The sequence below is a fragment of the Neomonachus schauinslandi genome, chromosome 1 (assembly GCF_002201575.2).
Source record: "Neomonachus schauinslandi chromosome 1, ASM220157v2, whole genome shotgun sequence".
Classification (NCBI taxonomy): domain Eukaryota; kingdom Metazoa; phylum Chordata; class Mammalia; order Carnivora; family Phocidae; genus Neomonachus; species Neomonachus schauinslandi.
In genome coordinates, this window is record NC_058403.1 from 181,232,807 (window position 1) to 181,255,927 (window position 23,121).

Here is a 23,121-nt window from a genome sequence, read left to right on the forward strand (position 1 = left end):
ATGGCTGCTTGGAATACCCTGCTAAGGACCACACTGTGTATACGCATGAGAGCCCCAGACTCGAGACGATAAGCAGAATTCCCAATGACCTTTTCAGGGCTAGTGTGGGGACAGAGGGGCCCTGGGCATGTTTACGGAGCCCGTCCTCTGCCTCTAATTCTGGCGCTGCCCAGTTACGTAACCCCGAGCACACAGCACAGCTGGGATAGGGAGGGTCTGGGTTCCATCATCTCCTCACGGGAATTCCTTCTCCACAAGCTCCTGGGGGCCAGGGTTCTGCCCATCCTGCCGGACCCACATCTGGCCACTGTCTCAAGAAAGGCCGATGCACTGCAGCCCCATACCGAACCCACAGAGCTAAGTCAGGAGTGGAGGTCTGACCGGGAGTTGCCATAAAACCTAATTTATGAGCCAGAGTGAAACAAAGAGGGCCGTGAAATTCAGCATTTTGACTTTATGATCTAAAAAAGCTGCACGCAACATCTCTGTGTGGCCCCAAACTACCTGAAACACCGAGAATCTTCTACCTGCTACTTAGAAGTGGCTTTAGGGCCTCTTTCTTCTCTCACACCATTTCACTGATCAATGTGAAATTCGTGTCAAAATCAGTGCATCCAAGGTACGAGCAACCCGATTCGTACTAATGCTGTGTTGGCCGTAAGTAGCCAACGGCAGCACATGCGCCCCCACTCTGCCGCTCCCCTGCTCATGCTTAAGCACCCCTTCCTGTTACACCCGCTTCTTGTCTCAAATCCTTAAGGCTATCATCAACCGCCATCAGTCCATCAGAGCTGGCCCATTCAATAAAACCACCCAACACGACCTACTTTTCAAACTACCGGCTGGATATTCTGAAGAGAGGATGGGGCCATTCTCCTGCAAAAACCTCACCTGCGTCCTAACCAATACGCCTCATGTTCCCCAACTACCAACTGGCCGAAAGAAAGACCTGTCAAATGCACACGACCCTATGATCGAATCATCCCCACAGCACTGGGAAGAGGAGGTGGCACTGGCCGGACGCTGTCCCCAGCAGCCACACCCCGCCACGACGCTGCCGCCTGGCCCTCCAGGAGGCGGCCGCGGCTCTGCTCTCAGGAGAATCCCTGGTAGGTCATTCCAAAGAGCACACTGTCGTGTCACGTCCCCGTACAGACCCCAACACGGCGACGGCACAGATGGTAAAAGCAACGTGAAAGCACATTTGGCAAAGGAAGCGTTTTAGGACACAGTGCTCGAAGTCTGGACACTGAGCACAGCACGAAGCGGGTTTCAAGCGAGGTGCGGTGGAAGTAACTGTTACTGATCACAGTGTCTCCCCAGTGACCAGTGCTTTCTTCTAAATGCCACTCTCGCTCGCCTGCATTCCTGCATTCCATAACTGCAATCCTGTTTGCTCAGAGCTGCAACCTGGAACCAGGGGCGGGGGAGGGAGGAGCAGGCACACGGATGTCCTCCAACATCCAGACAGACAAGACTGGTGATCACGTGGCTAGACACTGCGTCAACTTGACTGTGCACTAGCATCTCACACAGGCAACGTCAAATATGTTTTGTGCAAATGTAAATAGAAAGACCCAACCAGGATGATCAGAAGAAAGGAAAGGGGTTCATCCTATTCAGGCTAAAGGAAGAAGAGCCCGTGAAGAGGCGGAAAGGCGGTTTCACCTTCCTTGTTATGCTTACCCTGACAGCCCCTGTGTCCGCCAGACCCCGTGCAGCATGGACAGCACATTCCCACTAGCGGTGCTGGAACCAGCCTGTGCAACAGGACAACAGACAAAGCCATTATCTTATGAAATTCCCCAAATGATCCTCAGATGCACGGCTCCCAACCACCCTCTTCTAGGACAGTCTGAAACAGGGTGGGGAGCTTGTCGGGCATCAGGACCCCTGGATCACACAAGACCTGAAGCCCTTCCATTCCCACCCACAGGTAAGCCCTGACAGGAAGCTGCTTTCCTAGGTTCTCGCATCATCAAACTGGATGCAGAGCTCACCTAGGTAATTCGCCAACTGCTGTTTAATGGGAGAAAGACCGAAAGCAATAGTAACTGCTCGGAGAAGAATGGGGAATAATCAGTCTATACGGTCCAATTGTGAACTCACCTGAGTAGCTAATAAACACATTTAATAAAGAGTACGATGTTCCATTTAAAACAGGACCAATTCTCTCGGGTTTGGCCTTGTCCACCTACATAACAGAATCCCACGCTCACTGTTCCACTTTTCCCTAAGGGTAGGACCTTTTCTTTTCCACAGTTGTGCCCCAGATACGTTATGCGCAGGGCATGCCATGAAATCTTGGTCTAGCTTTTTTTGTAACAATTTTTCTTTTTAATGAAAAATGTCCTTAATTTTGACAACTGTCCTGATTCATCCAGTTAAGGCCAAACTCGGTCTGAATTCAGAGCCTCTAGCTTACCCGCCGCACAGCAGGAAGCAAGCCAGTCAACTCTCAGCCTCCTGTCTGCCGCCCATGAAAACAGAGCTACCCGGAAGGTGGCATTATGGCCGAGGCCCCCCAGCAGCCCCGCCTGCTTACACAACGCCGGCGAGGATGCCTTCGGGAAGGTAAGGTGCTGCACGCCCTGCTCACCATGATGGCGGCAGTGTCCGCGGACTCAGCCGCGGCCATGTGAGGCACTGTGCAGCAGGCCGCTCAGGCCGCCACGACAGTCAGGGTCACACTGCTTTGATTCCCTTGATATACAGACGAGCCCCAGGGCTACCACGTACAAGCGTCTGCTGTCTACATGACGTTGTTTGACGCTTACCTTTGCCAACATGATTCTTGTTTTCGCCACATCCAGAGGTGTGGTGACTGCAGCTGCAAATCCACCTGCGCATATAAAAGTCCCCAACACATAAAGGAGGTCCTGCTCACTGTAGTACACAGTCTGCTACAACTTTCATTTTCTCATTCCTCCTAACTCTACCGAGATCACTCCCCTTATCATTACGTCCCCTGGACTGATTCAAGAGGAGCCACACGTGCAAAATCCGCATGCTCCGTGGCTTTTGTAGTGATGGTGAGGCGCACATAAGAGAGATGACAAGATAATGCTTTATACACTCAAGGGGGGGGGGAAGGAAACAAGGCCCCATAATTCATCTTGCTCTTTTGTGGAGAACAACCCTGTGTGTGTATGTGGTTGTGGTCTATGTTCAGACACCCACTGTCAGTATGAGAGGCTCGCTGCTCCTGGTGCTTCTCAGAGGCCCATGCGTTCCACGGACCACTGTGCTTTACTCTGACTCCAAAATGCTTCTACTTTTTCTGGTCTGAGACAAAATGGGCCAACAGAAATATGCACAGTGCTGTAGGGACTTTCGGTATTAATGGCTACATTCTTTGAGTTAAAAGGATAAAGCTTTCTGTATTTGCAGGCTTCAAGTAACAGGCCAGGCCAAATAACTACATTTCTAGGCCGCCCTCTGCATCCTGATTCAACAGGCAATCTTCCCACAGCTTCCTTCCCACCTTCTCTTCCACGGAATACCATGACTGCCAAACTGATATTTAAAAAATCCACACATTGGGGCACCTGGGTGGCTTAGTCAGTTAAGCGTCTGCCTTCGGCTCAGGTCATGATCCCAGGGTTCTGGGATCGAGCCCCACATCGGGTCTCCCTGCTCAGCAGAGAGCCTGCTTCCCCCTCTCCCTCTGCCTACTTGTGCTGTCAAATTAAAAAAAAAAAAATCTAAAAAATCCACACATTTTAATATCCATACCTACAGACAGGGGAATTGGAGGATTTTTTTTTTTTTTTTTTTTTTTTTACAGAAACCGCAGTGGTGTCAATATTTTATTTAGTGTGATATAAATAAGTTTTTTAAACCCCAAGAGGCCCTAAGGAGATAGAAATAATAAACCCAGAAGGGCTTTCTCAAGACTCAGCTTCCATGAGCTAGGCTGCACAGTTTCATAGGGGCTGAACACAACACATGTACGAAGGATGCTCCAGAAATAGCACGTCTCCCTCTGAAGTTCATGGTATGTGAAGGTCATCTGATCTCCGCCAACTATCTTTCTAAACATGTTGCTGAAATCTTCACACCGAACTTGGTAGCATGTATTAGGACACTGACTTTTTGAAAGATGTACCCATTTATGCTTTTATGTCCCATTTTTGGGTTACTCACAAAGGACACACCCCTCAGGGCTACAGATGATCAATTACATGAATATTAGAGTCCCCTTTCGTTTTAGCCACTTTTGTGCTACGAACATGTGAAACATTTTCCTCCAGATTGAAAAGCTGCCTGAAATTCAGGTACTTACTCAACTTCAGGCAATGAACCTGTACTATCCCAAACTCCCCACCCCAAATCTGACAGTATTCGGCTTTGTGTCCCTTACTGGCTTCAACGGTTCGCTGGGCCCAGCCTGGAAGAACTCGGAAAGAGTCCGAAAGACCAAGCCTTAAATCCTGTACTTAAATACCGTATTTATTCTCTAGATAAAGTACCCTAGGAGACAAGTACTTCTGTAACTGCTACCCCATGCTACCAGTGGGGAAACTGAGGCTCAGTGAGGTTACAGAACTCACAGAAGGTTTTAGTGCAGAGCTGAGACGTGAGCTTTCCCGACTCCAGAACGTGAGCTCCTGGCCACGGAGGGTGCTAGGAGCCAGCTGTAAAAAGCAGGTAAGAGTATGACACCAGCACTAAATGAGTCTTGTGCCAAGTGTCTAGGGTAGTGCCTGGCTCTTCCCTGCAAGCGCACAGATAATGTGTGATTTTCCTTCATGGCTCTAGCCCAGTGCACACAGCAGGCACTCAAAAAGGCTTGCCAGGTGCCTGGGACAGGTGTCTGTAGTTTTACAGACCCGAGGTTTCAACTCGTCCTCTAGAAGAGCAGAGGAAGGGGAAGCTTGGAGTGAACATTTGGGCCCACTCCGTACCTGGTGCGGTGGGACTGTGCTGGGTACCGTCAGTACATATCATAGCTTGTGCGCGTGGGGATTACGGTTCCGTTTACAGACAACTTGCTCAGAGTCACACAGTATGGAGCTGGGACTCAAAGTCACATGCATTTTAGCTCTAAAAGTAGTGCTCATTGACCACATGATGACTGGTATGTGGTAAGACATTAAAATGTATCTGACTGTTAAAACTCAGAAGTGCATACACCATTATCCTATCTGAAAATGTTCACAAACTGGGGCGCCTGGGTGGCTCAGTCGGTTAAGCTTCTACCTTGGGCTCAGGTCATGATCTCAGAGTCCTGGGATCGAGCGGGGAGCCTACTTCTGCCTCTCCCTCTGCCCCTTCCCCACCACCACCATTTCTCTATCTCAAATAAATAAAAATCTTAAAAAAAAAAAAAAAAAGAAAGAAAAAAAGAAAAGAAAATGCTCGCAAACTTTCCTAAACCAATTTCAAAGACTTACAAGTTGGCAAAGACATCACCTGTCCCTTGTCTGACTACTCAGGCTTTCCTCACTTACCTACACTTTTGAAAAGTATGTGTCTTCTCGTAAACGTGGGTACTGTGCATCCGACGTGTCTTGGTCATTAGCAAAAGCGCACCTCCCCCTTACTGTGGCTGCCTGCCACTATGCTCTTAGAGACTGCTGTTTCATACGCGTAATATGAAGAAAAGTCAAAGACAAAAACAAAGATGCTTAAATAGGCCCTAATTTTACTATGATGATAGCTGCATTTTATAAAGGTTATCAATAAATCAATCTTAATGTCTTCAAATATCAAGGACTGCTTTAATACACAGCCCTCACAATGTTTTCTATGAGGCTGCCAAGAAGGGCCTGTGAAGATCACGTATAGAATAACGGGTTACAGTGGGGAGGGGGGCCGGGGACCTGTGCTTTTGGTTAAAATGCAGTGCTTTTCTGCATTTTACTTAAGGGAACTGTAAACTGCTGGTAATAAATACGAGGAACATGCTAACATATTAGACAGGAAATAATTATTCGGTGCAGCAAGTGTAGGCTGCCTGCATGCTCGCCTCACACATGCAACAATTTTCTACGGGCTCCACAGACTGAGGCTCTCTGAGAATGTTCAACTAACTACTTTCAGAGACCAGGTTCAAGGGAAACTGGGTGCTTACAATGAAATGACATCTCATGGGTCCTTAGGGAACAAATGCAGGTTCTTTACCACCCCAGACAAAGGGGCCCCCTTCCTCCAACAAGTCTGGAGCAGTCCCAGTCCCGTCCCAGCAGTGGCTATGCGGGTGGCGGGGCCAGCAGTGGGCAGGGCCGCCATGTGTCCCCCCCTGACCCCCCACCATCTCTGGAGGCACCGTGGAGCAAGAGGAGCATCTCCACGCGCCTCCCGTGCATCATCTCCCAACGAGCGCACAGACACACAAGGCCTCAACAACAACAAACGGGGGTTTGTGTGTGTTTCAAGGTTGTACCAGGCCTTCTCAATTTGTTACCCAGTTAATTCCTTCACCCTATCCTGGAATTTCTTTTTTCTTTCCTTTTTTTTTTTTTTAAAGACTTAATTTTTGAGTGTGAGAGAGCATGCGAGCAAGCATGTGCACGAGCGGGGGGTGGGGCAGAGGGAGAGAATCTTTAAGCAGACTCCCCGCTGAGCACGGAGCCCGATGAGGGGCTCCACGTGGGGCTCGATCTCATGACTCATGAGATCATGACCTGAGTCACAACCAAGAGTCGGACGCTTAACAGACCAAGTCATCCAGGCGGCCCATGTTCTGGAATTTCAAGCCATGGGAATAACTCTTTCTCAGTCCCTCCCACTCTTTCAGTCCTGCTCCTTCTCTCTTAGAAAATGTAAGTAGATGTTAATTACGAGAAACTGACCAAAGAACACCAGAATATTCTGCACATATCACTATAGTAGCAAATGTCATAATTACTTAGGTTGAATTATGGTTTTATGTTTAAAAATTAACTTGCAGTGACGAAGTTGGCAAAGTTATTTTTTCTTTTTTTCCCCCTCCTTTAACCCCTGACCAGAACCCAAGGGAATTTCTGAGCATGACAAGCCATCAACACCTCCAATCTCAGGGGACATTTTGGATATTTGTGCCAAGTAGTTTATAAAACAAGCATGGGCACAGAAGAGTGCCAAAGATAGCACAGAGGATGGTTCATCCATGATGATTTAACCATTTTAAAACCAGAAAAGTGCACAAGGATGAACAATCTGATTTCTGATATATGGGCAAGTCTTACCACTGCCTTTGTGGCCAAGTGAGGCTGGAGAGTCCGGGCATGTGGGGGGTGGCGGGGAGGCACGACAGGCCTGGGAGGGGCGGCGGGGGACAGCAAGTCAGGAGGAATGGCTATGTGGAAAGCCCAGCGGCACCACAGATTCCCACCGGCTATCACTCTTTCACAAGTTGGAATATTTTTCAATGATGTTTTAAAGGTTTTAAAATAGTTTTAAATAAATAAAGGTTTTAAATGGTTTTCAAATAGTAACTGAGCAGTGGATGGCTGATGGAAAGTTTCTCCTCTCCCGCTTCTAATCTAACTGCTTATTAAAGCATTATTTGGAAAAAGACACTGTAGCCAATGCACATTTCCTTCATAGAAACACTGCTTGTAAGCAAATCTTTGAATCCGCTACTCTTCAGCCACGGGACCAGAGAATGAACACTTCTTGCTTCATCCCATGGAAGTTTTATGGTATTGGTGAATTTAGAAAGTGCCCTTCCTTATCCAGGGTGACTAAATTTCCATAATGCTCACTTTGTCCCCTGGAGGGAGTAAAAAAAAAAAAAAGCACACGTTTCTCTTAAGGACTGGGGGAGTAAAGAATCTTGACCTCTGGAAAGTGATTCAAGACCACCTACTCATTTAACACAGCTAATGACTAGGTGTCAGGTGGAAATAATTACCCGTCATAATCAATCTGAGCCTGCTTCCTGTCTAGAGGCAAGATTCTTACTTTTGATTATCAATTCTACAAGTTGAATGGATCCAATTATTAATAAAGAATCCTATAATACATGTTTTCTGTTTTCCTAATCACCACAACAAAAAACCCAATCCAACAACCATGAAACAAATTGGAAAAGAATTATTTTCTACTAAAGCTGACATCCCAAAACTACCTATTTATTGGCTACACATCAAAATTAGCAGTTTACAGTTTCTGGCAAATTTCTATTTCAATTTATTTCAACTGTAATTTTAACTTACCTTTATTTGCAACAGAAAAATGCACTTCTCTCTTTGACTGCTAAAACTTATTTAATTTTTTAAAGCACCTGAGTTCTTACAACAACCTCACTGGAAAATGCACACAGTTTGGTGATGAATGACACAGTATTGCATATTGTCACTTCACTTTTGGTTTAATGTCTAGAAAATGCCCAGATGCTTTGATCTCCATATTTTCTACCCAGACCTGTTTAGCCTTCCGTAAGTTTGCCGAGCAGCCTTGGCTCTCCTGACAGCAGTTAATCTGTGGCACTGTCAAACGTGTCACACGAACCGTGAATCATTGCCTTCTGCAGAAATCACTGAAAGCCCCAAAGCCCTGCTCAAGGCAGACAGCTGCACAGTGAGCCCCGCACCCATGGCAAGTCTCTTCCCACAGAGGACTTTATAAATCATCTTTAAGATAATCCAAGGGCCTGAGTGAAGGCTTTAATAAAGATAAAAAGAAAAAGAAAAATTCGTCAAAAACAAATTGGTTGTCTTTCAAGCAGACACCTTTTAAGCATTTTTTTCCCCAAGACACTCTCTTTTCTCAAACAACTAGTGGAACTCTCTTCATCTAAACAATCTGGAATTTCTAAAGAATGTTGTTTTTGCATAGTTAATATTTTCACATTTTTCTCCCCCCTTTGGTCTTTCCCAGTATAATATAATCCTTTGCACCTGCAAAAGCTCCACAGACTGCTGACTGCCAACAATCCACCACATGATCCTGCCTCCAGGACCACAGGGCCTGTGTTTAAGGAGAAAGAAAAATACAAGTTATTAAATATTTGAATTTATCGGAACCTCCTGTGGGTTAGCTCTGGCGATGGGAACTTAAGTGAGAAGCTATTTTGGTGACATTCCTCACCGATGACATAAGTGATTTTCCCAAGGACTTAACTGCTTTCTAAAATAAGTCAAAGAAATAAGGGTGACAGCTACATTCAAGAGCTCAAAGGAAACAATTTTTAGGAAATATATAGGGTATACACACACTTGTGTGTATGTGTACAAATAAAGATAAAGACATCTGAAAGACAATGTAATGTTTTAAGTATTTCCCATATGATTCTAAACACATAAATAACGCAATTCACAAGTTAGTCCAGAGCAGTGTCGGCCACATTCCTGTTCCTTTTGTTCAATCTTTATCCGTACTGCATGTTTGAAAGGTGCTAATTCTGTTACATAATTACAGGTTTAAAATTTGTCAAAACACTTTCTTGCACTGTTCATGATATAAGTTGAGGATTATACAAATAGATACCCAGCAAGTTTCAAACTAGGCAAAAGATGGCAGAGACATGGTGCCTTGCTCACCAAGAGCGGATGAACCCGTAGAAGACAAGATGCAGTGACATCAAATGGTGAACCGAGCTCTGAGTCAGGCACTGGTCTAGTCTCTGAACATGTATTATAATACCCAGTCCTCACAACAACCCTAAGAGTTGGGCCCTGTTATTATCCACATCTTACCCAGGCTTTTTTTTTTTTTTTTTTACCTTTTTTTAAATTTTATTATGTTAAGTTGAGGTATTAAAGAGGGCATGTACTGAATGCAGCACTGAGTGTTATATGCAAACAATGAATCATGGAACACTACATCAAAAACTAATGACGTAATGTATGGTGAGCGAAGTAAGTCAATCAGAGAAAGACATGTATCATATGATCTCACTGATATGAGGAATTCTTAACCTCAGGAAACAAACTGAGGGTTGCCCTCCCCAATGTCTATCACCCAGCCACCCCATCCCTCCCACCCCCCACCACTCCAGCAACCCTCAGTTTGTTTCCTGAGATTAAGAATTCCTCACATCAGTGAGATCATATGATACATGTCTTTCTCTGATTGACTTACTTCGCTCAGCATAATACCCTCCAGTTCCATCCACGTCATCGCAAATGGCAGATGGCTGCATAATATTCCATTGTATATATATATATATACCACCTCTTCTTTATCCATTCATCTGTTGACGGACATCTTGGCTCTTTCCATAGTTTGGCTATTGTGGACATTGCTGCTATAAACATCGGGGGCACGTACCCCTTCGGATCACTACATTTGTATCTTTGGGGTAAATACCCAATACTGCAATTGCTGGGTTGTAGGGCAGCTCTATTTTCAACTTTCTGAGGCACCTCCATACTGTTTTCCAGAGTGGCTACACCAGCTTGCATTCCCACCAACAGTGTAGGAGGGTTCCCCTTTCTCTGCACCCCCGCCAACATCTGTCATTTCCTGATTTGTTAATTTTAGCCATTCTGACTGGTGTGAGGTGGTATCTCATTGAGGTTTTGATTTGGATTTCCCTGATGCCGAGCCATGTTGAGCACTTTTTCATGTGTCTGTTGGCCATTTGGATGTCTTCTTTGGAAAAATGTCTGTTCATGTCTTCTGCCCATTTCTTGATTGGATCATTTGTTTTTTGGGTGTTGAGTATGATAACTTCTTTATAGATTTTGGGTTACCCAGGCTTTCGAACAGCAGAGCTTGGACTCTGTTTTTTTTCGTTTTGTTTTATTGAGGTGTAAGTATGTGTCCAATGAACTACACATATTTAAAGTATGCAACTTGTTAAGTTTTGACACACACATGAAATCACTGCCATAATTAACATAGTGAACATATCCATCAGCCCCAAAATCTTTCCCTGTCCTTCCTCTTTCCCGCCCTTCCTTGCCATCCCCTAACTAATCTGATCTGTCACTCTAGTTTGCTCTTTCCAGAATTTTATGTAAAGGTAATTGGACATTCATTTTTTTTTGTTTTAAACCAGGATTCTTTCCTTCAGGATTTTTGTAAGATTCATTCATGTTGCTGTCTATATCGATACTTCATTTCTGTTTAATTGCTAAGCAATATTCCATTGTGTAGATATATCATTATTTGTTTAGTTCTCTGCCTGTTGAAGCACATTTGGGAATTTTTTCAGTTGTTAGCCATTACCAAAAAAGCTATTATGAACATTTACATATACATCTTTATATGGACACATGCCTTCATTTCTCTTGGGAAAATACCTAGGAGTGAAATAGCTGAATCTCATGGTAAGAATATGTTTAACTTAAGAAACTACAAAATCATTTTCCAAATTGGTTCTACCATTTCACATTCTGACCAGTTCCAGTTTCTCCACATCCTTCCCAACAGTATTATTGGGGTTTTTAAATTTTAACCATTCTAATAGGTGTGTAGTAATACGTCACTGTGGTTTTAATCATATTTTCCTAATGACTGATGTTGACCTTCTTTTCATGTATATTTATGGCTGTATCTTCTTCCCTTTTTTTTTAAATTAGGCTCCACACCCAGCATGGAACCCAATGTGGGGGGCTTGAACTCACAACCCTGAGGGTCAAGACCTGAGCTGAGATCAAGAGCCGGATGCTTAACCGACTGAGCCACCCAGGTGCCCCTCCCTATATCTTTTTTTTTTTTTAATTTTTTTTTTGAAGATTTTATTTATTTATTTGAAAGAGAGAGAATGAGAGAGAGAGCACATGAGAGAGGGGAGGGTCAAAGGGAGAAGCAGACTCCCTGCCGAGCAGGAAGCCCGATGCGGGACTCGATCCAGGGACTCCAGGATCATGACCTGAGCCGAAGGCAGTCGCTTAACCAACTGAGCCACCCAGGCGCCCCCTATATCTTCTTTAGTGAAGTGTCTGTTCAAATGTTTTGCACATTTTTATTGAATTGTTTTTTAGTTACTGAGTTTTGAGAGTTCTTTATATATTCTAGATACAAGTCATTCACAAATATTTTCTCCTAGACCATGCCTTGTTTCTCATTCTCTTAATAGTGTCTATAAAAGGACAGAAATACTTTATTTTGATGAAGTTCAAATTATCTTTTTATGGATCTCGCTTTGGTGACACATCTAAGAAATCTTTGTCTAACTGAGGCCTTAAAGCACTCATGTTTTCTTCTAAAAATGTTTGGTTTTTAGGTTTTACATTAGATCTACCATTCACTTTGAGTTAGTTTTTTTTTTTTTAAGATTTTATTTATTTATCTGAGAGAGAGAGAGAGCATAAGAGAGAGAGAGAGAGAGAGAGTACACAAGCAGGGGGGAGGGGCCTGGGATCATGACCCAAGCCGAAGGCAAATGCTTAACCGGCTGAGCCACCTAAGCATCCCTGAGTTAGTTTTTATGTATGTTGCAAAGTATGGCTTGAGGTTCTTTGCTGTCTTTTTCACGTATGAATATTTCATTGTTCCAGCAATTGGAAAACACTATCCTTTCTCCAATGAACTGATTTCTCATTTTTGTCAAAAATCAATTGTCCATGTATGTATGGACTATTTCTGGACACTATTCTACTCCAATCTATAGATCTATCTTGACACCAATTGGATACTACCTACCATAGCTGTACAGTAAATCCTGAAATCATGGCATGTTCTCCAAATTTGTTCTTTTTCAAAATTGTTTTTATTCTAGGTTCTTTGCATTTCCACATGAATTTGAGAATCAGTTTGTCGATTTCTACAAAAGAGCCTACTGAGATTTTGACCTGAATTGCACTGAATCTATAGATCATTTTGGAGAATGGAGGTATTGGCAATATTGGGTTTTCCAACCATAAAAACAGTGCATCTCTCCATTTACTTACGTCTCCATTACATTCTCTCAAAAGTGTTTTGTAGTTTTCAGTATATAGGTCTTGCACCTGAATTTTCAGATTTATCCCTAAGTATTTCATGTTTTGATGTTACCGTAAATGCTACTGCCTTAACTTCAGCTTCTGATTGGTTGTTGCTAATATGTAGAAACAGAATTGATTTTTATACACTGATTCTGTATCCTGCCACCTTGCTAAATGTATCAGCTCTAGTAGCTTCTCTGTAGATTCCCTCAAACATTTTTTTGAAGATTTTATTTATTTGTCAGAAAGTGAGAGAGAGAGAGAGAGCACAAGCAGGGGAAGCAGCAGGCAGAGGGAGGAGCAGACTCCCTGCTGAGCAGGGAGCCCGATGCGGGGCTCAATCCCAAGACCCTGGGATCATGACCTGAGCCGAAGGTAGACACTTAACCAACTGAGCCACCCAGGCGTCCCTCCCTCAAATTTTCTATATCACTGATCATACTGTCTGTGAATAAACATAAGTTCACTTCTTCCTTTCCAATATAGATTATTGCCTTTAATTTGTTTCTCTTGCCTTACTGCACTGGGTAGGACCTTTAACATAATGGTATACACAGCAATAATGATGACAAATATTATTTAAAAAGACCTCCTGAATATATTTATTAAAATAGCTAGGATAATATAATGACCAACCGATGGTGGCATTACATTTTTAGAGATGATCAAATATAGCATAACTGAAAGAAGAACAGCAAACTACTAATTTCCTACTCTCAATATTTCCCCACTGCAGGTATATATAGATATGCAGTTGAGAAGGTTGCTACAGAAATGAGAAAGATGCCATATAAATACATATATGGCCCTATTTTGTCAACTTCAGCAACTTTTGTGTGTGATTTACTGCTTGTTTTCTTTTTACCTCTTGACCCCTTTCATCCATTACTCCCCCACCCCTACTCCCTGGCAACCACCCAACTGTTCTCTGTACCTAAGAACATTTTTTTTCAGACTCCACATAAAAGAGAGATCATACAGTATTTATCTCTCTCAGATTTATTTCACTTAGCATAATGCCCTTGAGGTCCCTCCATGTTGTCATGAATGGCAAGATTTCATACTTCTTTATGGCTGAGTAATATTCCTGTGTGTGTGTGTGTGTGTATACAATTTCTTTATCCATTCATCCATCAATGGACAGGTAGGTTGTTCCATAACTTTACTATTGTAAATAATGCTGCAATGATTATAGGGATGCAGCTATCTTTTCAAGTTAGTGTTGTTACTTCCTTCAGATAAGTACCCAGAAGTGGTACTGCTGGATGATATGGTAGTTCTATTTTTAATTTTTTGAGGAATCTCCACATGGTTTTTGATAGTGGCTGCACCAATTTACATTCTCACCAACAATTCTCACCAACTCCCTTTTCCCCAAATCCCCATCAACACTTGTTATTTCTTGTCTTTCTGAGAACAAGCCATTCTGTCAGGTATAAGTTGATATCTCATTGTGGTTCTGATTTGCATTTCCCTCATGATTAGTGATGTTGAACACCTTTTCAGGTACCTGTTGGTCTTCTGTACGTCTTCTTTGGAAAAATATCTATTCAGGTCCTTTGCCCATTTTTAAATCAGATTGTTTGCTGTTGATTTGTATGAATTCTTTATGTATTTTGGAAAATAGACCCGTATCAGATACATTATATGCAAATATTTTCTCCCATTCAGTAGGCTGCCTTTTCATTTTGTTGAGCACTTCCTTTGCTGTGCAGAAGCTTTTTAGTTTGATGTAGTCCCACTTGTTTATGTTTGCTTTTATTGCTTTTGCTGTTGGTGTCAGATTTAAAAAATTATTGCTAAGACCTACGTCAAGGAGCTTATGTTTTCTTCCAGAAGTTTTATGTTTTCAGGTCTTATGTTCAAGTCTTTAATCCATTTTGAGTTAATTTTTGTGTATGATGTAAGATAGTGGTCTAGTCTCATTCTTTTGCATGTGTCTGTCCAGCTTTCCCAGCACCATTTATTGAAGAGACTGTCCTTTCCCCATTTTATATTCTTGGCTCCTTTGTCATAAATTAATGAACTGTATTATGTGTGGGTTTATTTCTAAACTCCCTTTTCTGTTCCACTGATCTATATGTCTGTTTTTATGCCAATACCCTATTGTTTTAATTACTATAGCTTTGTAATTTAGTCTGAAATCAGAGAACTTTAAGTCAGACACCTAACTAAGCAAATTGGATCTATAACAATATGTGTTATCTGAGGGCTCCCAACACTTCCTTCCACCTACCTGATGAGAATGATTACTTAAAAAGTGTATTTATTAAATTCACTGGACTAAGAGTGCAGCTGCCAAACAGATTTTTGTGAATGTCTCATGGAAGGAGAGAAGCTAAAAAATATTACACACAGCTTTCTGAAGATAGTCTTGCCATTGAGTGTAGTACTGGGTACCTTTTCAGTGAATGCTTTATTGCTTGCAAATACCTCTGAGCTTCTGCAGAAAGCATTTCCTCCATAGCTCATACCAGCACTGGCAACAGCATAAGAAACCAAACAGGAGAACATCAACTTTTTACTTTTGAGGTGGAAAAATATGTATTTTATCAGGCTAAAGCCAGTTCTAACACCAGTAACATCTTACTTCGCCGACTTTCTAGAAAAGGAATGTGAAACCTGAACTGGACTTGTAGTGATCACTGAAGGCCATCTTCGTTAATGTACAGATATCTTCGAGCACTCCAAAGAGCAGAGGTTTACACAAAACAGATTTAAAATACTAATGATTATGCTGAGTTTATAAGCAATAATAAAGAATATGATGTGAATTACATGTCATACAGGAGAAAATAAATCAAAGATGTTATCTAATTCATCAATTCAACATTTACTGAGTACCTACTGGGTATCAGGCACTTTTCTCAAGGGGAAAAAGAAGAGCAGCCGTCCCTAGGTCTAATATTTGACAGGGGTACAGTGTGGGCAGAAAAGGGTTTTAACAGAGGGAAGGGAGGTGATGGAGAAGGTTTCACAGAAGTGCCTGCTCTAATCTAGGAGGGAAAAAACTTGGTGGGGGGAGGGGGGCACCTAATCAAAATAGACTCAGATGGCTGAAGACACAATTTAAAAATAGAATCTCCATAGACAAGCATAACTTTCCACTATCACCTGGCCGGAATAATTTAGTCTAAGAACATATAAAGAAATCATTTTGTATTTGAAAAGAAGTCTCTAGAACCAAAAGGTTTAGAATCAAGTGAGAAACTTTAGTAGCAAACACAGAGCATGACAGAACTAACATAAGAACAAGCACAATAAACACTTCTCTAGAACTTATCTGGATTCCAGGCACTAAACACTTCACCTACATTAACTCATGTAGTCCTACCTACAATCTTCTGAGGTATGTGCCATTGTATCTTCATTTTATAGTCAGGGAAGTGGAGGCTCAGAGAAGCTAAGCAACTTGCCAAGTGTAAATGGGCAGTTAGCAGCAGAACTGAAATGTGTATGAGACAACCTAGTATAAAGTATAAAAACACATGGACTTGGATCTACAGGTTAGTTGTCTGGACAGCAAAGAGAACAGTGTTGTAAGACACTGTACTTCCACATACAGACCATAATTTCTTCTGGAATGATAGTAAGATACCCAAGTGAATGAACAAACTGTGTCACTGCCCCCAAACTACTTACTTTAAATAACAGGAGTGTAATTTTTTTTTTTTTAATGAGAAATTGTCTAAACAGAAAAACTTTGGAAAAATAAGAGGCCAAATTAATAAGATGAACGTTATTTACAAATATCTCACTTGGGAGCTACTTTAACATTCATTAAACACCACCGCTGATAACAACAAGAACCTGATTGGTAAAAAGTACTATCTGTGAATTATGAAAGTATTGTGAAACGACAGATTTGCTCATATATGTGCAGGGACCAAAGATTGAGATCAACAACAACAACAACAAAACTGGCTGGAAAGACAGAAAAGGTTACTCACTAGAAGTGTAAATATTATTGTTCGTGACTTTTCAGTAATTCGAAGAGTAGACTGCAAATGGAAAAAAAATACAGTGCAGGAAACAGTGTGATGATTACTACTATTAATTATCACTTGCTGAATATCTAGCATGTTCCAGGCACTATGTTAAAGATTTTACATTTCCTATTTAATTTTGGAAAATGTGTATTATCCACAAACACCAGTGTGGGGACAGTGCTTGCTTAAGGTCACAGAGATAGTAAAGTGGGGGAGCTGAAGCTGGTTGGTGGCTCCCCCCAAAGCCACGGGTCTTGTAGAAAGAATAATATATGTGCAACATCATAAGATTCCTCACTACTATACACAGCTCAACTTCTAGGAAAGCTACATTACAATATATAAGTGATTAAAGAAAATATTTTGATGTCCGTAAAAGTTGTTTAAATTATGTGGGTTTGTAATGAAGGATTTTTTTTAAGGACCTATCTGAACACCAAAATATTTTAAATTGCCATAATTTCTCAATCTAAGTATTTCCACTGCCATGGAGATCTAATGGTTTCTGTGCAGGCAGATAAATGACTAGGGAGTATGGGGATGAGGGACAGAAAATGAGCCCAAATGTGTAGAACCACAGTGTTGGGAGCCTGAACTCTTCTGATGGAGATTGTGTACCAAAATAAGTAAGAATAAAAAAAGCAGATCTCTATACTTTACCTAATATTGGTTTATTTATCCCAGTTCAGGGTCCTATTTCCTTTCTTTTTCAAATAAAAAATGAAATTTTCAGATGAATCCATATACATTTGCTAATATCTCAGGTCAATGAGAAATTTCAAGTAGAAGTAATCAGACAGGCAGATATGTTCCTAATTCTGTGTCTGCGGTTTTCTGTTTTTTGATTAGGAATGTCAATAAGTGACAACAGGGAGGCATGTTCACAGCAGAGCTGCAAGATTCTAGATGTGAACAAGAGCAAACAATCTACTATGCTCACCATCTTATCCTCACAGCTGCCTGGGGTCTGGTTGACAGCTTAGTTTCTATAACTTTTCTTAAGTTTCCATACCGTAGCTTGATTAGAAAATATTTCTAGGAGCTTAGAAATTTCACTTTGAAATAATTTTAGCCTTACAGAAAAGTTGCAAAAATAACAGAGTTCCCATATACCCTTCACCCAGCTTCCCCTAATGTTGACATCTTATATGACCATAGTACAATGATCAATACAGACTAAAATAGAAAATACTAACGTAAGACTGATCGAATTTCATCATTCATATTGTTTAAAGGTATGCAATTTTTAACATCGGCTTTTTAAAAAATTAACATTATTTCTATCATCCACTAGGATATTATAAGGAATCCAGAATACCTAGTGGTATCACTACAGAACAATCAGGTTATCTTCATTTCCCAAGTCAGTCCTCACTCATTGCTCAAGGCCTATTGAGGAGGAACAGCATGATGTAATTTGGCTCCCTCCCCACCCCTACCTAACCCCTAGGATATTAGCTACTAGCCTGAGTATCCATTCAAAGGATGGAAAGCAAACACCAGGCCCAATACTATGAAATGGCTGAGTCCAAGCTTGGGTCAGGTGTTTTCTATTAAAGTATAGCGTGAAGAGAAGGCTTTGTTTTTCACTTCAAAAGACCCACCCAAATGTACACTATTGTCCTATGAATGAGTAACAAATTGAAAATAAGTGTTTTTTGGCTTTAGTGTAGGAAAACTCACAGTTTGGGACTTCAGCTGTTGTATTCAAAGTAGTTACGTAGCTTCCAATTTTTCAAGATTATGAAACTTTACCAAATGCTTTTTGTGGTACAAGGATAGGAATGTGAACAGAATCATCTACTTGATTCCAAATTAATAACATGAGATGGTAATTTATTTAAGACAAGAGATAATCTTCTGTGTAGGCCTTAGTGTTGTCAGCCTACCACCAGAACTTTCTAACACATGAGAGACTTTCAAATGCACTCCAGACAGTAGCTAATGGAGCTGTTGTGTAGCTTTTGCACATGCACTTGAAAAAACAAAGCAACCGCTGCTTAAAGTGTTGTTTTTTCAAATAAATGAATCATCTCTCTGTGCAGTATTCATATACTAACATGTCTTAAAAAGAGATTTCCAAAGTGAAGTTTTAAACCAAAAAAATGGATAGAACAGAGACCACAGTTAAGCTTTCACTTCTGCCATACCATGGCTCTAGCAATATAACCAAGTGGCTAAAAGGCTAGAATGGGTTTCTCCTACAGAACTAGTTTTCATAACTAGTGGATTTACCTACCTGACAATTAGGGATCATTTATATACACAGGCTAATTATAGTTATAACAGCAACTGGATTGAAAGCATTCTGAGATGTGTCAAAAGCACCAACTTTGTGTAGGTTGATGTGTTGTGTGCTTAAACTGTATTTGGTTGGTTGAGATATTAAGATACTTGCCTTCTAGACAAGTCAGGTGGTGAAGATACTAAGAATTTGTAAGAAAGGGGCGCCTGGGTGGCTCAGTTGGTTAAGCATCTTCCTGCAGCTCAGGTCATGATCTCAGGGTCGTGGGACTGAACCCCAAGTTGGGCTCCCTGCTCAGTAGGGAGTCTGCTTCTCCCTCTTTCTCTGCCCCTCCCCCAGCTTGTGTGGGCTCGTGTGTGCACGCGCTCTCTCTCTCAAATAAATAAATAAAATCTTTAAGAATTTGTAAGTAAGTCTTTAATAAATGATTGTGCTGGTAACTCAAGGGAAAGAAATTTCATTTATTATTTTTTAAAGATTTATTTATGAGAGACCGTGCAAGAGCACAAGAGCATGTGGGGGGAGGCAGGGAGGGAGAGAGAGAATCTCAAGCAGACTCCAAGCTGAGTGAAGAGCCTAATGTGGGGCTGGATCTCAGGATCATGAGATCACGACCCCAGCCAAAACCAAGAGTAGGATGCTCAACTGACTGCGCCATCCAGGCACCCCTCATTTATGATTCTTGAGCAAAAGCAAGATGGGCTCAAATGCTGAGTTGCTTAGTGATATTTAGGATTTATAGTTAAAAAGTATTATTTTGGGGTAATGTGGATAACTTTTACTAGAGGGATATTTATTGTGATCGGGCATTCTCTGAGCCTTCTGGATCTGTGGCTGGATATCTTTTATTAGCATTGGGTAGGGACAAAAGGTCCCATTTTGTTAACAATACCTAAATGTATCACTAACAGTTAAAATAAATTACTGTAACTGATGCTCACGATACGGATTGTGAGTCAAAAAAAAAAAGGTATGCTTATTTTTAATAATTCTGCCTGCAAAGGCATATCTGGCTGACTATATTTAAGTATAGAACAATTGTTTTTAAAGATTTTCATGGTTAAAATGAAAGAATTAAGGGACTGCACCGATAAGCCCCATTTATCTGGGAACAAATACACTGGCAAGCCTCTATCCTTAATAGCACCAGAAAATATCTGTATCATGAGTCACTGCTTTCATTAACCCTCAAAAGTTGTCTCATTTCAGCTCTAATTCTCTAGGACAGGGAGCTCACCACCTTCATCTCTAGAATCCCAGAGGGCCCTGCACAATTCCTTATACAAAGAAGGTGGGCAAATACTTGGCACCCTGATGAGTACCTACAACGTAAGCAGTGTTTGATAACTTTACCCTTGTGTAAGGAACAGGGGAAGGTGAGAACTGGGCAAACATCACCCCAAATTTTCATTCTTGGCTCGGTAGAAAATAACATAAACCAGGAATGGCAAGTAGGTCCCACCTCCGTAACTCCGGAAGTGACGGAGGTGGACAGGCTTTCTGGCAAGCCTCTGTTTAGGTTCAGCTGGATGGAGGGCTCCGATCACCCAGGGACGTCCACCGGGACAGAGTGGCTGGAACAGTGGCAATGCCAACCCAGGGCAGCATCAAGCCAGACAAGACTAAACAAGCACCAAAAATGCTCACAAATAACCAGAAAGCAAGTCTAAAAAACAAACACAAAGCTAACTCCTTTTTCCCCCATTTTTCAGAGGAGGTTACGTGTGATTCTAGAGATGGGTCCTTTGAAGTCAAATACTGGCGAGGTTTCCTATCTCTAAAGGAACTGGAATCATTACAGGCATTTTTTTTTTTTTTTTTTTTTTTAATTTTTTTTTTTTATTTATTTATTTGAGAGAGAGAGAGAAACAGCACGAGAGGGGAGAGGGTCAGAGGGAGAAGCAGGCTCCCCGCCAAGCAGGGAGCCCGATGCGGGACTCGATCCCGGGACTCCAGGATCATGACCTGAGCCGAAGGCAGTCGCTTAACCAACTGAGCCACCCAGGCGCCCATTACAGGCATTTTTTAAGGTGCTTTTGAATATATATCTATGTTTGATAATCTGATTACACTAAAGTCTGGTAAACTCCCCTCTTTTCTCACACTGTCTTAGCCAAAAAAGTCAATGTGACTCATCATAGTCATCTTCTATTTGACTGATCCTATGTATCTCATTTTAGTCACAAACTTGCCTAAGTAGGAGATAAATGTAATAAAAGCAAGAAAACAAAAGAGGAATCCTGGTGTGCTTTTTATTGTTTTTGACAGAGGACCCTGACCCCCTACCCTCTAAGCCGTGGCACTGGTGAGGCAGGATTAAACCTGACCTTCAGTAACAGAATCTGCATGGAATGTGCAGGGCCTTATCATCACTGCAGCTTCTCAACGCAGCTATTGTGGATGAGCAGCTACTGTGGATGACCGGCACCTGGGTGCACAGGCTGAACGAGGGTTGGGGGAGGAACCCAGAGTTCCAGCAGCCGCACCCTTTCCAGCCACCCTCTCAGGGCCCTTGCTACACAGGATGCTCGTCCTCCTTACTAAGTTTTCCTTGATATCTTTTTCACTATCTGCCTTGGACAAACTAAACAAAACAAGAACTTTTTAAATATTTGGCTTACAGATTGAATCCCCCCTAAAAGTAGGAGGAATTTATTTTTCCAACTCCCCTATTATGGGATCTCTCTCCCTCTACCTCAGTAGCCCTAGAAACAAAAAAATGTCACCCATTACTTTTATAAATTGAATGAAAGGACACTGTAACATTCTAATTTCTTTTCTTTTTGCTCAAAGTGTCCCATTATCTTCCAGGATGCAAATTAAGAACTCAAATGTTCTTTAGTTTTGAATTGTTCGAAGATGCCTGTTTCCTTCTGTGATTTTGCTAAAATCCTTAGCAAAAATCCTTTTCACCTTAGACTCGGACTCGACTGGTGGTCTGGACAGAAAATAATTACTTTGCTCTTATTTTCAGGTGTTTTTTCCCCTACTGATGTGTCATACTTAATTTAGGGTACAAGCTTAGTGCAGCAAAAATCACATCCATACACACTTTTACTCCTCTCATTCCCTTCTCCATCTTCAGTTTGCCTTTCTTAGGAATCTCTGTTCTGACCAAACATGTCAGTGCAGACAACATAAATCAAAGGGTGTACATGGAGACAATGAGCACTGAGTATCTCCTATACTATTCCACAGATGGCTAAAAAGCATGGGAGAATTTTGTTGTGGGTTGGGATGGTGATGGACATTTTAACTAGTATCAAATTAAGAATCAAGAACAATAATAAACAAGTTATCTACTCTTCAACTTGAATAAAAAGTTTTTTATAAAGTACTTTTTAGAATATTTACTTAAAAATACAAAGTATACATGAAAAATCTAAGTCAGTACTTTATACATTGTATTATGACTGAAAGAATAATCCACTGGCCTCTGATTTCTATTACAAAGCTATGATTTCGTCTTAAAAAACCATCAGCATGGTGTCATAGTCTTAAATAACCAAGATGACTTTATTTTCATTTTGCTTCAACAGTTGCATCTGAACTTAAAGCTTGCATTTCTTCTAGTTACGGTTGTGCAACTTTGTAACACCTTGCAGGGAGAAGTCTAAGTATTTAGACCTGATGGCATTCTTAACAATCCTCTAAAGGGCACTGCAAGCTCCTGTTAAATATTCAGATAATACAAAACCTGTAACATTCTCACAGGGAATCTTATCCTATCCTTCCAAAATATGCCTATTGTTTACCTAAAGTTCAGTAAGAGTAAACCTATAGGTTATAGCTGCCAACACACTTCTAAAAGAAACGAATTATAAATGAAACCGTTAACGTATACAGTTATCCAACTTTGCACCGAACTTGAAAAAGAAAGAATGCTAACCTTCAAACAATTAGTGAATTGTTATAAACACCTGCTGTGTAAAAGACAGAACTATAAAAAATATCAACACAAATATAAATAGAAGACAAAGTTCTTTCCTCTAATAAGCAAAGAGCCGCAAGAAAGGAAACACAAACACGTGGGAAAATGTGGTCTGGCTGCACTCAGCCCCACAAACTACCCATGCTCACCCTT

General features: G+C 41.5%; 1 protein-coding gene across 2 annotated transcripts in view; it reads right to left on the reverse strand.

Moving 5' to 3' along the window:
• SLC25A26 (solute carrier family 25 member 26) overlaps positions 1 to 23,121 on the reverse strand; it is a 129,500-nt gene that overhangs the window by 4,280 nt on the left and 102,099 nt on the right. For both annotated transcript variants that reach the window (XM_021695033.2, XM_021695032.1), the window contains exons 7-9: positions 8,829 to 8,898; positions 2,778 to 2,842; positions 1,687 to 1,760 (exon numbers count right to left, since the gene is read on the reverse strand). In XM_021695033.2, the coding sequence (XP_021550708.1) occupies positions 1,687 to 1,760; positions 2,778 to 2,842; positions 8,829 to 8,898 (209 nt within the window). The remainder of the gene's footprint in view (positions 1 to 1,686; positions 1,761 to 2,777; positions 2,843 to 8,828; positions 8,899 to 23,121) is intronic.